At 44.7% G+C, this 16,269-nt stretch overlaps 1 protein-coding gene across 2 annotated transcripts in view; it reads left to right on the plus strand.

Moving 5' to 3' along the window:
• The first annotated feature begins 5,972 nt into the window (after positions 1-5,972).
• Positions 5,973-16,269, plus strand: part of CEP83 (centrosomal protein 83) — a 259,250-nt gene continuing 248,953 nt past the window's right edge. The window contains exons 1-2 of one of the 2 annotated variants that reach the window (XM_085653397.1): positions 5,973-6,239; positions 15,579-15,925. In XM_085653397.1, coding sequence (XP_085509523.1) covers positions 15,774-15,925 — 152 coding nt within the window. In that variant the 5' untranslated portion in view covers positions 5,973-6,239; positions 15,579-15,773. The remainder of the gene's footprint in view (positions 6,240-15,578; positions 15,926-16,269) is intronic. The other variant, XM_085653398.1, reaches the window with a different exon arrangement.

Here is a 16,269-nt window from a genome sequence, read left to right on the forward strand (position 1 = left end):
GGTTATCGCCCTTTTGCAGGGAACATCGCTGGTTATCCAGCGATGTTCCCTGCAAAAGGGCGATAACCTTGCTGATATGACCCACAGGGTCGTATCAGCATAATCCACCCCCTATGTTAGGTTTTGGCTAAAACAGCCGTTTTCGCCAAAATCTAATGTGTGCTAAAATCATGTGGGCTGCCTTGTAAATATCGCGATGTAAACATCAGCGATATTTGCAAGGTGGTCCATCTTGGGTACGCCCAGTAACGCCCACTTTGCATCTCATTGGAGATGCAAAGTGAGGCATTGGGAAAAAGGGTGCTAACATGCGATTATGCATGTTAGCACCCTCTTGTAAATAGGGCGCTGGTTTTGCAGAGGCCGCCCCCGCAGGGGGCTCGAGGGCCGGCGCCATAATAGCCGCCAGAGCCCGACAAAGAACGGAACTGGTTTTCACCAGCGGGAAGCGCCGCAGGGCGGAATGCCCTGAGGCCCCCGCCCTCTCCCTTCCAAGAACAATAGGAAGGGGAGATACAAGACGACGCTCCCCCCTCGTGGCAGCCCACTTGCATATCATGGGAGCTGGGGGAGTGGCGCCAACAACTTTCGAATCACCGTCGTGTCTCCGTCGTGACCCCGGGAGCAGCGAAGATGGGCCCCGGCCAGCAAGAGGGATCAAGGAGCCCAGTCACCGGGAGACGGAGGGCGGCACGGCCTCCAGCCGCCGCTGGGGCCTGTATGATCGGGGCAGAATGGACCGAGGCGCGAGGCCGGAAGATGCAGACATGACCCCCAGCTCCCCGGGCAGCAGTCGAAGACCCCTTTTTTGCTGCCGAAACCAGTGTCAGGGTAAGGACTCAAGGAGGGAAGAGTGATCACCCCGCGAGTTGTGTGCCTTTGCTACGCGGTGGTGCGAGTGTTGGAGAAAGGGGACCCTGGCCAACAACATGAATTAATAATGCAGCGCTGCATCATATTTAGTTAGAATGCCTGCAGACCTGCATCTAGCATAGCGTGAATGCGCAACTTTATTGCCAGTGCTTATATGAGCTGTATGTGCAATAGGATAGGAAAAGGGGCAAGACGCATGGAATCACGTATTCCCAGAATCACAAGTGGGAACCAAACACCTCAATCCCCAGCACTCTGCTCTCTATTTTAGGAAAAAGGAACTTGTTTGAATTCTGAACTGCTGTTATGTACCATCCCTACAGTCTGGCTCAAGGAAATGTCCCTTCAAACAGCACAGTGTAATTCGATAGCTGTTTTGCAAAAGAACACACGGATGGTCCCGGGTAGCGGGTGAATTGTTCAAACCCCAGCTGGGTTACATAGATGATGGGCGAGATATGTGGAAGTATATCGTAGTAGCGACAATGGGACTACTGTTGCAATGTAACTGCTGATTATGTACAATGCGTCAAAAGGCTGGGGCAAGTTTTTCATGAACTATGGACGGGCATTTCGTCATCTCTTGCCATAATTGTCGCTCCTAATTAATGCCGCGCCAGTGAGGTAACTGCACCTATGTACAGTGCATCAAACGGCTGGGGCAGGTCTCATGAACTATTGATGGTGCATTTAGTCATCTCTTGCCGTAATCGCCGCTCCTGAATTAACGCAGCACCTTTTTGTCCTGCTAAGCGGGGAATGCAGTGAGGTATGACTCTGAGCCCCTCCTATGCAGTGGCGGGGGTAAGGGCTTATGCAGCGGGGGAGCGGATGCTGTCCGGCGGCTAGGCTGCCGACCTTGGTGCGGGAAACCAGAGTTCGACACCCGGGGTCGCACCCACATCTTGTGATTGAAGGCGCTAACCGGCGCGCATGTAAAGCGCGCCAATACCATCGGGCGGGTGAGATCCGTGGCAAATTAGTTAACCCCCCCCTCGTGCCTGAATGTGCAACGTAACCGGCGCGCATGTAAAGCGCGCCAATACCATCGGGCGAGTTCAAACAACTTTTTCTATTTAAACAAATAAATAGAAAAAGGGGAAAAGTTGGGACAAGTACTTTGCTAAAGCTGGCCCCTATTACTCCTTAAAGTGCACCGGCATCATTCCGAGTGCTCCGATCGGACAGGAGTTTCCCCCGAGCGGAATGCTAATGGGGGCGCCATTGGTGCGGAGGGCGCAGGAGGCGGAGGTACAGATGGAAGCTGTGGCCTTAACTCTTAGGCCCCTAAGAATAAAAAAAAAAAAAAAAAAAAAAAAAAAAAAGGGATTTGCCAGGACTGGGGGGCAGGCGTTTTTAACACATTGAAGTTATGTTTGGTGCTGCTGGCAGCCACGCGCTAGTCTTTCAAGGACAGTAAGCTGAGTATTGTTGAAGAGAGTAAGAGTAAAAAAATTTTTTTTTAAAAGTGGAAAATGGGGTACAGAGCTTCGAAACGGCAGAAGCACTTGGTTAATACACGTTATCGTGACAAAGAATGGACGATGGGACTAAGGCTTCGATACTTTAGGGGTGTCACGGGCTAATGGGTTAAGGCGTCCGACTTCGGACTAGAAGTATGAAGGTTCGAACTCCTACAGACCGGGGTTTCTTAGCTGTGAACAGTGCAACTTTGAATCCTCTCGTGCCTGATTGTGTAATGGGAATGCGGCTATGTAAAGCGCCCCAATTCCTTCGGGGCGAGATCGCGCTATATAAATATGCAAAAAAAAAAAAAAGTGTAAGAGGCAAGCCGGTTAAGGCATTTAACCGTGCTCCAGAATCCGACCAGAGGCAGATTAGGACCGCGTAGTGGGTAACTGCGAAGAGGCAGTGTCTACAGCCCAGGTGCGAGTGCTCGGGAAACGGGTCCTATAGCGGGCTTGCGTCAGGTGGGTGAGTGTGCTAGCATTGGTGACCAGGCTGCCTGATACTTTTCCTACGTGTGCGTTGATTGACGGCGCGAGAGGCTAACTGGGAAGCGGGTGAACCAGGTTCTAGTCTGGCGAGCCTCTGAAACAATCGGTGATTCTTGCCAAATCGCATCTCCCTGTGCAAAAAAAAAAAAAAAAAAAAGAAAAGAAAAAGAAAAAAGGTGGCTTTCCGAAATGCAACTGCTAAATCGCTCAGGTACCGTCGGGGCAAGTTTACGCTATATAAAGCGGCAAAAAAAAAAACTGGGTGCTTCTGAGCAGATCTTCGGGCAGCAGCAGTCTTTCGTTCAGCCTTTAGGGTAGCGTGATAAAAAGCCCTGCAGCCATTCACATCCTCGATCAAGTTTCAGGAAGAATTAAATTGTCAAAAAAATAAATAAATAAAAACTCCGTGGCTAGAAGACTCCGGTGATTTATGTGCTCCTGGGGAGATCGGAGCCCCATCTAGATTGTTTTTCTGACTCGTGGAAGTTTGTTTTGAGTCACGGCACGCAGCGCCTTGGTTTAGCATGCCTGCTGCAAAGACCACATAACAAGGAATTACCGGATGGTTGTGCGGATCCAATCCTGTTGACTGGGTATTAATGAAGACAGCCAAGTACGAAGTCAGGGTGTAGTACACGGAATTACCAAATTGTCATCCAATTGGTATTGCGTGCCCCACACTTTAGGCAAGTGTCCGGGCTATTTAAAAAAAAAAATAATAATTCAGAGCAGGAGTAATACGGGCCTGCCGAGGTAACACTAGGTCCTGTGTTTACCGAAAGGGTTTGTGTCCATTGCGGCATCGCCTAGCAAGTTTAGTCGCAGTACTTTAGCGCAGAACACAAAGGCGGTGCCGCAAAAACGGATTAGTGCGGGTAACACATTACGCGCCAGGTGTAACAGCGCGGTGGTCTATACCCAGAGGACCAGCTGAATAGTAAGTACATTACACGGGGGTGAGCGGTGACCTAGCGGTACACCAGAAGTCAGGTGAGTGAGAGTAAAGATTACAAAACTCCTTGGAGATTCCACTGAGGTACCCCGACCCATCCAGTAGTTACCGTAAACCGACCCATCCAGTAGTTACCGTAAACCAAAGTAGCGGAGCCTGGGAGAGGTTGAGGTCGTGGTGTAGAGGTGCTTACCGGAAGAGCCTGCCGGGAGCAGGGGTGAAGTGGAGGATGGGACGTGAGCAATGTATACTGTATCAGGCCACCACAAACTGTAACTGACTGTCTCCCAATTTTGTTTTCATGAATGGCCCATGGTGAGAGGAGACAGCGCTGTAAGACTCCGAACAGGACGCGAGCGCCCCGCCTCAAAAATGGCGAGGAAGGAGCAGAGCACCATGGCGTTTGGCTTGAAGATGGCCATCGGAGCCTACCGGACGTCAGCCACGAGAGGTATGACCCATGGCGGGCAGAGACAGCACTGTAAGACATCGAAGAAGGATGCAAGTGTGCCAGGGCACTAAGGGCAAAGACGGAGCAGAGCGCATCATTGCGTTTGTGGGAAGATTGCCGTCGGAGCTGACCAGATGTGGGGGGGAGCCGCAGGAAGACATAAGCCTCCCTGGCGGCGTGGCGAAAACAACGAGTGTATTGGTATTGTATGGGAGCGCACCAACAGGGCGGTGTGTAGAAGGAGGGCCACTCACTTTTGGATGCCGCACGGCAGGGTGAGTGCGCCTGACGAAATCGGGGTAGCAAACGGAGACGGCGCTCGCAGCCCAGCCCCCGCCAGAAGGTGGGGCACAAAAGAGACTAACAAGGTAGCGAGTTGGGGCCTAACTCCAGGGAAAAGGCTACCCCCCACACGCAAAGGGGCGAGGTAAACAACAAAGGACAATCTATGAGCTGTCAGGGTGATTTACGACCCTAGCAGTTGCAAATGAGCAAAAAGACAAACCAGTGATTTATGGCCAGCCGATGATTTATGGCTGATGATTTATGATGCTCATGCAGAATGATTTATGACAGCCGAATGATGACAGATTGTGACAGAATGATTTATGGCCTACCGATGATTGATGACCCATGATTTATGATGCTCAGGCAAAAATGATTTATGACAACGAAATTATGATGGCTTGTGACAGAATGATTTATGACGTGCCAATGATTTATGACCCATGATTTAGGGCTGCTGATTTATGGGGATCAGGCAGAGTGATTTATGGCAACAAAGTAAGGGCCAATTACCACCACATACAACGATTGTTGGCTGTTTTTAGTAATGCAGATGCACAAATATGGTACGGTTCCTGGAAAGGGCGCAGTGCGGCCGTTATTATCTCTGCTTTTTTGGCTTTGTAAGCCAAAAAAGCGGAGATAAAGCCCTTTTAAATATGCCCCGTGATTTTGAACGATTTCTCTCATCCTGAGTTGGGAGTTGATGACTATCTTTAGTCTCAATACGCTGTTAGAAATGGAGTCGAGCAGGCTCAAGCTCTGGAAGGTCACAACATTAAGTAAATATAAGTTGTTGAGGCGGGCTAAATGTATCACGTTTCCCGCCTCAGCAGCTCTTTTACCGCGTGACCTACAAGAAACGTTTCCTTGAGACTTTCCATCCAATCCTCGGCTTTGAATTTCTAACATCGGATCGCTCAAGTCAGGCAGAAAGCGTCCTAGTTCTGTTTCCAAAGCAACTGTGGTGCTTCACGGCCTCCAACAATGAAGCTGTTCGGAGGATTTGAGCAGCCATCTTGGCATTTTCTAACGCGACGTTTGAATTACCAATGGATTAGAACACATCGTTTAAATGTCATAACATATCTATTACATTTTCTATACTGTACATTCAGTACACATGAAAATATTTACAGGAGATACGTGAAAGTAATATTCTATAAATAATATATAAATTGTGTTTTATGTAGAAATGTATTACGTATTTTAATTAGGGAATATTGACTCTTAGTGTGCTGTTCCTATACTTTTTTAGTATGTGAAGCTCTTCAGAGTACGGATCACTCATGGCAGGTCTGTTCGTACATATCTTTCGTCACAGATGGGAGTGCAGACCTCAACCTACAAGGGCTTCTCGTCCACAGCTTGCAGTCCCGGCTCACGTGTGGGGGGTGTGATGTCTTCCGGAGTAATGGGAGGATCTGTTCCGGTGCAGCGGCGGCAGTAAGGCACTCTCTTCTGTTGAACAACTGCAGCGGTTTCTTTGGGGATGGCTTGCTCCTTTTCATCAAGGCGTGTCACTTTTTTCCTTAACCAATCGCAGGAAAATCGAGCCGTAAAGACCCATCTAGTTCCGCCCACTAGCCCGTCAATCTATTTCTAGCTTTCGGACTACTGTTCCCTACATCTCTGCATAATGAGTTGGTTTACTTGGTTATAGTCAGGAGAGATTTCGAGGCAAACGGATGTTTTGCGTTTTCCCGTTGGGCGAGTGCAGGTAAAGTCCATGTTCAGAAATCTTTCATTTGAGTGGGGGTGGTCATTGTCGCTTTATTTCCTTCTTAGGTGTGTGTTTTTTTCATGTGCCCTAAGCAACACCATAGATTGTTAAAAGTATATGTTCTTGAAACTTCTTCCACTTACGTGTTGCTTAAACGGCGACTTCACATATGCTGTACCTCCTTGCTGGAATTTGTGACAGTTAATGTAGGGATACCACGACTTACATCTCAGATATTCTGATACTGCCTGTCTTTTCTGCGAACGCGGATGTCATTATAACCTAGTGTGTCCAGCCTCACTGTATTGTATTTTGACATTTGTATAGCGCTTACTACTCCGTGATGAGGTCATGAAACACTAACCTACGCAAATAACCAGCTGCACTGAGTAGGGTGTGTTTTTAAAGTGGTGATTTTGTTTTGAGCTTTTAGGGGAAGTGCTTTCATGGCATGCGCAATGACAATCGAGTAGTGGTTATTTTTATGGGCTACAGAGCATAGCAATGTGATGGGTGAAGGAGATAGATGCACAAATTATAATTTTGTTGAGGACTAAAAAATATAGTTCTCTACACAGCACTATTTTGGCCATAATGACAGCATACCCAAACAAACATTGGCACATCATATTTGAATTGCAGCATAGCCTGACTTCATAGGGTTTGGCACTTCCAAGGTGGGCTGTAGCTTTTTGCACATTTCAGTGTGCTCTTCTGGTGAGAACTAGGATATCGTTTAGCAATAAGATGTAAATGAAAGATAATGAAGTGCTTATTAAAATACTAGGTCTCGTAAAGAAAATGTCAATGTGGAAAATAACACAATACTTGGTGGATAGTGAGTGCATGACAAAAATGCTTATACTACCTCAAAAACGGTAAAATTCTCCCCAGTGAATTGCTGCAGGTTCTAACCTTTCCTATCTTTGTTCTGCGTTAGTGTCCTTTTCTAAGAGGAGTGCTGCCTCTGAGGCACAAGAACACGGATCCATAGTAGCAGGTCATTTTGGTGGAGGATTTGTGCTAATTTCGATCATTCCCCAATTTTGAAAGATGGAAAGATGGCCATTGAGCTATTTTTTTTTTGCAGTTTTTTTTTTTTGCAGTTTTATATAGCACGAACTCGACCAGAAGGTATTAAAGCGCTTTTACACGAGCACTAGTTGCATTGCAGCCTGACACATACACGTATTATTTTTTTTCGGCAGGGGGAGATAAGGTAATTTGGACAGAATCACAGGATGTTTGGGCCTCCCACCAGACTCGAACCTGGTTCCCCAGCTTCAAAATCGGCCGCTCTGGCCGTTAAGCCACATGCACACATAAAAAACAAGTTTAAGCTATTGGCATTGTAAATGACAATGTGCTTTAATTATGTTTTAAAAGCCAAAACAAAAATTAAAGGCATTGTCATTTACAATGCCAATAGCTCAAACTCGCATACATGCGAATAAATAACAGGTACAGAGTAACAACTGAAGTAAAAGGGCCAGTAGCCATGGGTGATGACAAATGAAGACCAGGCAGTACTAAGGAGGGACTAACACGCCTATTTACGAATCAGAAGTCAGCATTTAGGAAGGACAATGACACAAGCCAATGGTAAATATGGGCGGAGAGTGGGCGGTACTTCCATTCCCTACACCACAACAACTAGTCTCGCAGAGCTGCGCGTGCACGCTGACTCAAAGCTCAACCTAAAAACTAGGATAACTTTTATTACACTAAATGCTACCAAAACAACAACATTCCAATAAGGGGAACCAGAGATATAATGTTTTTACGTTTTAAATGAAAATGTTGCCAAAAACAGAAGGCACTAACTGCGCATAACTGGTCATTCGACTGGATCACATGGATTTATGACCATGGATTGAAATCACCTAATTATTGTCCAATTATCCTGTGTTAACAAATAGAAAGCCTCCATAAACCTCCCGGTATTGTACATATGTAGAAATATACCAGTGAGGCCTATTATTGAGGGATCAAGCGTCAGGCTACATACGTTTACTGGCCATTTTTTTATGGATTTTTTAATAGAACATTAGGAGATGTCCACCATGGAAGCGTGCATCCTTGGTTGCCCTCTTAGAAAGGGATTTGTTAAAATAAAACCAACCCAATTGGAGATACTTGCTGTGAATGAGTGCGCCAATGCGCATGCAGGTGCCCATCTTGGAATGGTCACTAAACATTTTGTAGATGGCCACCTGCCAGTAGTGGGCCATGCAGCAAAAACAGTTAAAACAAGCATTGATAAAACCAATTGGTCGGGCCTTGGCCAGGGCACTGGTAAAAGGAATGAAAAGTAAAGACGATAGCAACACACAGAATATGAGAGAACAACATGGAAGAGGACACAGAATGACATGTGGCACAGAGTGGAGAAACACATACAATATGGCAAGAACAGTATAGGAAAGAGACTGTGTAGACAAAAAAACACAATGCTAGAGAAAAAACATATATTGCTTGAGTGAAAAACCAAAGAGTGCAGGATGGGAAAAAGACCAAATAGGTGAGCATAGGAAGAGAGAAGCAGAGAATGGGAGAGAACAAAAGTTGTAGTTTGGAGAGAGAAAGATGTAAGAGAATATAAGTTGGGAAATGGCACAGAAGGGTGCGTGCATGGGGCCTGGATTTGGATGATGAGAAATAGTATATTACGGGAGGGTTCATGCAGTGATCAGAGAGGACAGGATGGGCAAGCAGGAATCTACCAAAATAGAGAAGAGAGAGCATGGAATGAGGGACCAAACAACTAAAAATAGTGACAGCATAGGATGCAATAATAGAATAATGGGAATACAAGCAAGCACATGTGGCATGGGGGAGTAAACAAGATGAATAAAAACAGGAACAATATGACACAGGGAAGGGGAGCACACAGACGAACATCACATTGTTGGTAGCATAAAATGAGAAAATGCAGCCATTGAATGAGAGAGCTTAGGGTGATGAAGCACAGGGTGAGAGTACAGAGGATGGATGAGAACAGTGGATAAGAAAGAGCAAGTTATAAGATAGCACAGGATGAAAGTGAGATGGATTAAGGAGAGAAAAAATGAGATAGAGGACAGGACAGTTCAGGGCATGTGAAAATTGAGCTGAGGATGAGAGAGTAAAGGATGATGGAGCACTACATGGAAGAGGGCTAGACGGAAAAGAGCGCAGAATGGTTGAACCACATCAAGTAAGAGAACACATTGGAAAGTCACAGGATTGGGTGCATAGAATGCGGGAGCACAGGATGCAGCAGACCACAAAGAGCACATTATGGAGAACATAGGATCACAGAGCACAGAAAGAGAGGGTACATTATGTTGACACAGGATAGAAGGGGCAGTATGCAAGGCATTGAAATAGGGAGTATAGAAATGGAAAATGCATGATGGAGTATCACAGTGCTAGGAAAAGCATAAGTTGGGCAAACCATAGGATAGAAAACACACACATATAGAGCATTGAATGTGAATGGCACATGAGGGGATATAGCACTAGAAGGGACAGCACAGGATAGGAGAATGCATGATGGGGGAGCACAAGGTTGGGAGGAGTAGGGCATACGATTTCTGAATCAGAGAGCATGGAATGGTGTAGTATGGGATTAAAGAGGGCACAGAAGTAGGGAGAACACACATCGTGGAAAAGAAAATAATGGAGTGAGAATTGGAACAAGCAGGTATTAGAGGCCAAAGAAGATGCAAAACAATAGAGTGACAAAAGAACATGTGATAGCTGAGAATGGTCTGGGCAGATCCAAGCATGGCAGACCGCATAACAGGATAGATCAGGAGAGGAGGGCATGATGGGCTTGGAAAAATAGGATAGATGAGATCTTATGATGGGAAGGATGTATCAAGAGGAGTATCACTAGATGGGAGTTTTAAAGCTCTTTTTAAATGTGCAATTGTGGGTGACAAATTATTTTTGACCAATAATGATTTCTATAATTAATATAGTTGTACCCAATTAATTATTAATGTTGCACTTGAAACAATTTTACGTAGCGGTTTAGAAGTGTGTATATAATATAGTTTAGTTATGCCAAATTTCTACAGAAGCACCATTTTATTCAAATGGATGGTGTTTGGTGTTCTGTTCATCTTCCTCCTGCTCATTGCCCCTCCCAATTAATGTCCCCCTTCATGTCTTCTCTCCCCACTATTTTCACAAAGCACAGAAATGCAGTGATGAAATTAGCTATTTTCTTCAGAGAGCATGTATTGTGAATGAGCCTTTCTTCATGTACCTAATGTAACATTGTGCAGGACACTCGTTCGTACCCTGGTGTATGAGTCTTTGTTTGAAAATGTTTTATATTGTGTTGTAAATCTTTCCAGTGTGCTGTTGCTGTGTAAGCTAATGGACGAATTCATCTGACTTAGAAATGGGTTAGCAGTTCTTGTTGTGACGATCATCATTCTGATTTGCTCAATATCTATTATCATTAGTCATGTCATGCTATATTTGTAGTTTCAGCTTATTACCTGTGTGTAAAATGTGTATGAAAACCCTTGGTTTTGGAAGTGAGGCAGAGACTTTTCATTTTCCTCACAGGTCTCTGTCCAATTGTTGAGAAACTTTTCCTGATCTATTAGAGACACTATTCATTTATTTAGTTTGTTTTTCTCCTTTCCCTGGAGATGCTATCAGAATTCCTTATGAATCTGACGTAGATCATTTTCCTATTCCTCCCAATTTTTGTCTGTTCCACTTAAGATATTTGTTGCCTAATGGGCCTTTGAATAATTCTGATTTCAGGCTGCGTACTCTCTATCTGAGCCTTCATGGCATTGCAGTACACCAGAAATTCTCAAAGAAAGTGTGTTCTGCACCCATAGTGCGAGGCATCTTGGTATGTAAGAGAATTCTAGAATGTTGAGCTAAGTACTCTTACCAATTCTGAGCAGAAGGGGAAAAGGTAGGAGAGCAAAGGAAAAGAGAGGAGTAGAAGTAAAATAAGAGGGCGATATATAAAAAGAGATGGGTGCCCTAAAAACAGGAAGATGAGAATCAAAGACACAGGCCGAGAAATACAGAGAAGAGATATATGCGGAGAAATAAAGAATAGTGAAGGAATGACTGAAAAGAGCATTTCAGGGAAAGGCAGACACAGACAGCCTGAAGGTGAGAATGACATGCATAGCATTTGAGATACTGACTATGGAGTGAGCCCAAGAGGTGTTTAGGCAGGTGGGATGCAGGTCTAAGATTTCAAATGAGTGGGGGCAAGCAAGAGAGTGATGCGGCTAGGCCAGGGGGGTGAGACATAAAGAGAGAAATCAGTGGTGAAATAAACAATATGGGTGAAAGAGAACTTGGTAAATGTTTTTAGGAAAGGCCGGGAGAGAATGACATAAGAATGTGAGAAAGGGGACACAGGGGAAGGGCAAGGGGTGGTGAGAACAAATAGGTGGAAGGGTAGGGGGACAGTGAGAAAGAATGTAAAGAATTGTGAGTGGCAGAGAGAACAATATAAGCAGTAAGTGAATGAGTGTTGGGGAGAAGTGCTAAAGTGTAACAGGGAGAGGGGAACTGGAGATAGAGAGCTGAAAAATAGCAGAGAAGGCAGAAGTATCAGTTTGGGGAGAGGTGGGATAACAATGGTAGCGGAGATTTTAAGAGAGAGAAAGAAACAAGCGGCCGTGCGGCCGCGAAAGTGATCGCGATCAAACATCAAAGCGGCCGCACGGCCGCGAAAGTGAAAATAATCTCGGAAAAGCGCGGCGTGCGCGCCCGCTCACATGCACTGTAGCTTTAGGCTGGCCTGGTAGCACTTTTTGGAGCCCTCTCAAAAAGTCTCGCCAGACCAGCTCATGCGCTGGGTCAGGCGAGACCTAAAAAGAGAAGGTAATCAAAGAAGACTCAAAAATCCATATGGCATCATGTCCCAGGCAGAGATGGCGTTGTATTAATAAAAGGATGCCCAAAGTGCAATAATTTGAATTGGTGACCTGAGCAATCACCGTGCATTTTTTTTAAAGGCTAGGATAATGGCTGATTCTGAACACATACATCCAGTGCATGAAGAAAAACACAGATTAGCATTCAAGGTTGGCAATTTGAGAAAAAACTACATAAGCTATTACCAAAGCTGTTGCTTTGAACAGTTGTGATATGTGCCGCCACATTCAAAGTAATTCCGAAAAAGTGGGTGCCCTACTTCCTGGGTTCACTGTTCCAAATACCCTTAAAAAAGTAATATTCTTTATGCAGAATTTGAACAGTATTCTTTATTTTATTTCACAATGTGTTTATCAACATATTGTGAAATGAAATAAAGAATATTTCTCAATCATATATGATTTAAAGGATTCTTGGATTTCCAATGTGACTCGTTCGATATTTCTGAACACATATTGATGTGCAGTTAAATTGTTGTTATTTCTGGGTTTGGCCTTCCCATCTTTCAAGGCCCAGATTCCATGTACTGTTAGGCCAAAGGAAGCAAAATCTTGTGCTGCCAAAGTGAGGCAGACCCTAATCGGATCGAGGCTCAGACCCTACCTGGATTGACACCCGGAAAATGCGAGAGTAAGAGAGAAAGCACTTGGTTGGTTGCTGCCCTAACAGTGTGAGAGCGGATTGTCTTGGCTCAAGTTACCCTTCTGTCCTCATCACTCCATGTGAGTTCCTTTTATAAGGTCGTGGAACTCCGAGGGGGTTTACAATATCCTTTTACTGTACAGCAGAAGGTATTCTATTTCTTATAATGCATGGTCACACCATCACCTTTCCCACAAACTACTTGCATCCCTGCCAGTTGCAGACATGAAGAATAAAAGCAGAATCTGCAGTGGAAAATGTAACACACTTAAAAGCATCTAATAATTTGTTGCACAAAAGATATTGAAATCAGTTTATTTTAAGTCAGATTAACAAATGCAGTAACACAGAATGTGCAGAAAAATGACGAGTTTATCTTTACTGTAATGACCTATAGCATGCACAAAGTAATCCTGTTGCCATAAATATCTCCTTTCTGCTGCTAACTCTTCATTTGAGAAAAACAAATCAGAAGAAGGATAAGCCAATTCTGTTTCTGTTGATTAAAGTGCAGTTGTAGTACTGCTTGTGACCTGCCTTTTACCTTGGCTGCTGGGTCTGAAACCAGGCAGGGCCGTTTCTAGGTGTTTTGCCACCCTAGGCAAGAATTAAAAAATGCCGCCCCCTCCCTTTTACTACCATCACTCTCTCCCTCTGTCATCACGGCTCAACTTCACTTTTTCTTTCTTGCATTCCGGCTCATCCGAGCAGGAAATCCAGCCATACGGAGCACAGACTCAGGAGCGCAGAAGACACAAACATGACCTAATATTGGAAGAGGATGTGGCCTAACGGGCTAGGGCGGTCGATCTCAAATCTGGGTAGCTGGATTCCAGTCTCGGCAATGATACTCAACATCCTGCAAATCACTTGAAGCCCCCGTGCCCACTGCCCAGCGAAAAATGGGAGTGACCTTGTATAACGTAACTGGTGCTCATGTAAAATGCTCTGATATCGCGCTATATAAATCTCCGGGAAAACCTTGCAAAATAATAATACCAAACACTAAATAACACACCGCTCGCATGAAAATGAAATATCAGTACAACACAAAACACAGCAGGTATAGAACATTCAGCCATCAATTCCTCTATATGATGCATCTCAATAATTCATTCCAGCAACACTTTGCTCGCTGTAAGTCAGGTGCGCTTGCTCGCTCTAGGTCAGGTGCATTTGAGTAGCGTGACCTCTGCCTCATAACCTGCAGGCAAGAGCTAAGAGGTAAGAGCTTCAATGAATGGGAGGGGTCTTGTTGCAATTTTAGGCCTCACTGTTGCCAACACTGCTCAGAGAACACCATGACGGACAACAAAACCCAAGTAACTCCCGCTTTCCTTGCAAGCAAATAAAGCAAACATGTGTAACGCTGCAATGCCTTCTTCTCCACCAGTTCCAGCGCCAGGTGGCTCACCGTGCTGAAGTTGGCCTCGTTGGGATGCAGCGTGAAGGATTCCCGGGCGGGGTGGGATGGTTCTCTACGTTGCGCAAGCCGCACCGGCCTAGTGCCCACGCGGACCGCCTCCACACATACGGGAACGGGAGGAACCGCGGCACTACCCTTGTCACCCCCTGCACAACTACTCACTTGCTTTGCTTGGTTGCCTTAATCTCCGCACATGCAGCCTCCACTCGTTGATGCGGGGCTCAGCGACTCCAACTCTAGGCCTCTGGGTCTCCAGGTCTCCATGGCTTCCGCTGTGGCTCGTCACTTCCGCACTTCCGAAAACTGCCTAGACTCAGAGAGACCTGACGGAGTGCATATTAAGCTCTTAAAGTTGTTCCCATTTGCTGGGCCCATTGTGATGTGGGTAATGGACGCAGCACCCAGAGAAGGAAATTTCATATACCAGGTTCCAACTCGCTATTTTGACCACCATTTAAATGTGTTTATTTCTCTTCAAATGCAGAAGAGATGCTACCAGTCTCTGATGGCTTCATCCGGCATTATTTTTTATTTAGTCGCTAGAATTTCCTTGTTAGTTCCGCTGGACATAGGTAGTCTACGTCTGAAACAGCCACGAGCCATCTCTGAATCTGTTAGAAGCCGTTTAAAACTGGTCAGCTGCGATTTCCGACAGGGAACACACCAAAAAACAAACAAACAATTCTGACAATAATTAATGTGCTTCAAACGAAACTTAATTAATGTGCTTAAAACTAAACTTCCTCAGTGAACGCGTAACACAAAACGAAGATATATTTTGGATCAACATGAAAAAACTGACATTAAGGGAAATGTGACAAATGTAAAACTTTCAAAAGGCAACATTAATGAGATTGTAAAATCGTAGCTGCCACTCCAGTGTTATTTCACACAACTGGAGCATAGGGGATTCCCAAACTCATGTTTTTTGCCGCCCTCCCCCTGTTGCCGCCCTAGGCGGCCGCCTAGTCTTGCCTAATGGTAGAAACGGCCCTGAAACCAGGGTATTGGGACGTCACAGTTGAGCAGCTACGTCCTTTCTTTCTTACAGGTGACTAGAGACATCACAACTCAACTGTAATTAAAAAAATAAATGGAGATAGGCCTCCATAAGGGACTCGCATACTCCACCATTTTAAAAATGTGTAATGTCCAGGACTATTTTCCAATACTTTTTGTGGCTGGGAAGAAGTTTTTCGGAATCCGCACAGTGTGTAAATAGTAAACCTAACACTGAGCTCCATTAGAAACAATTAAAAAGTATTTAAATGTGTAAAATAAAAAGTCTAACTCTGGGAAGATTAAGACTTAGTTTTGTATCTGGGTACATCCATAATGTTTGTTTTATTGTTTTGTAGGTAGATTTTGTGAAAGGAGAAGAAATTATGAACCGTTTTCTTTGAGACATGACTGTTTTAATGAGGGGCTTTGAATGTTACACTAGGTAAATTGGTCACATGGGATGTCTACGTCAAGGACGAGCTGGAGGGAATTGTCGGTTTCATAATTAGATCTCACATTTCCTTGTTGTCGGATCTACTGCTGCTCATTAAATGGATCAATTTTCAACTCTGCTGCCCCCGACAAGTGGGGGAATGGGGCTACCTTCTTCTGACACGGAACTACAGAAAATGCTAATAGATGAAAGAATGCGGTGTGAAAGTCACAAAACGAACTACCAGACTTTAAAAGCAGAGCACACAAGGTATGTTGCATTTGTTTTTTTTTGCTTTTGTTTTCTAGGACGTTTATGCTCATCTGAGACAATATCCACAATGGATTATTACACACGATTAAGCATTCACCTAAAGGAGTGACACAGATTTTTAATGTGCTTGAAAATGTTAACATTTTTGATTTGGGAGTTTTGATGTGGGTGGGGTATGTGTTCTGCAACAAATGTTTGTGATCACTCAGCCATATAATTTGACAGTATTGCCCCTATTTGCACTGCTGTCCTTGCTGATTTGTTTTGCCTTTGCCAAAGTAGTAGAAAACATAACCTATAATGTCATAAAATATGCAACCGTAATTGTGGCAAACGATCTA

The sequence above is a fragment of the Triturus cristatus genome, chromosome 4_1, assembly GCF_964204655.1.
Source record: "Triturus cristatus chromosome 4_1, aTriCri1.1, whole genome shotgun sequence".
NCBI classification, from domain to species: Eukaryota; Metazoa; Chordata; class Amphibia; order Caudata; family Salamandridae; genus Triturus; species Triturus cristatus.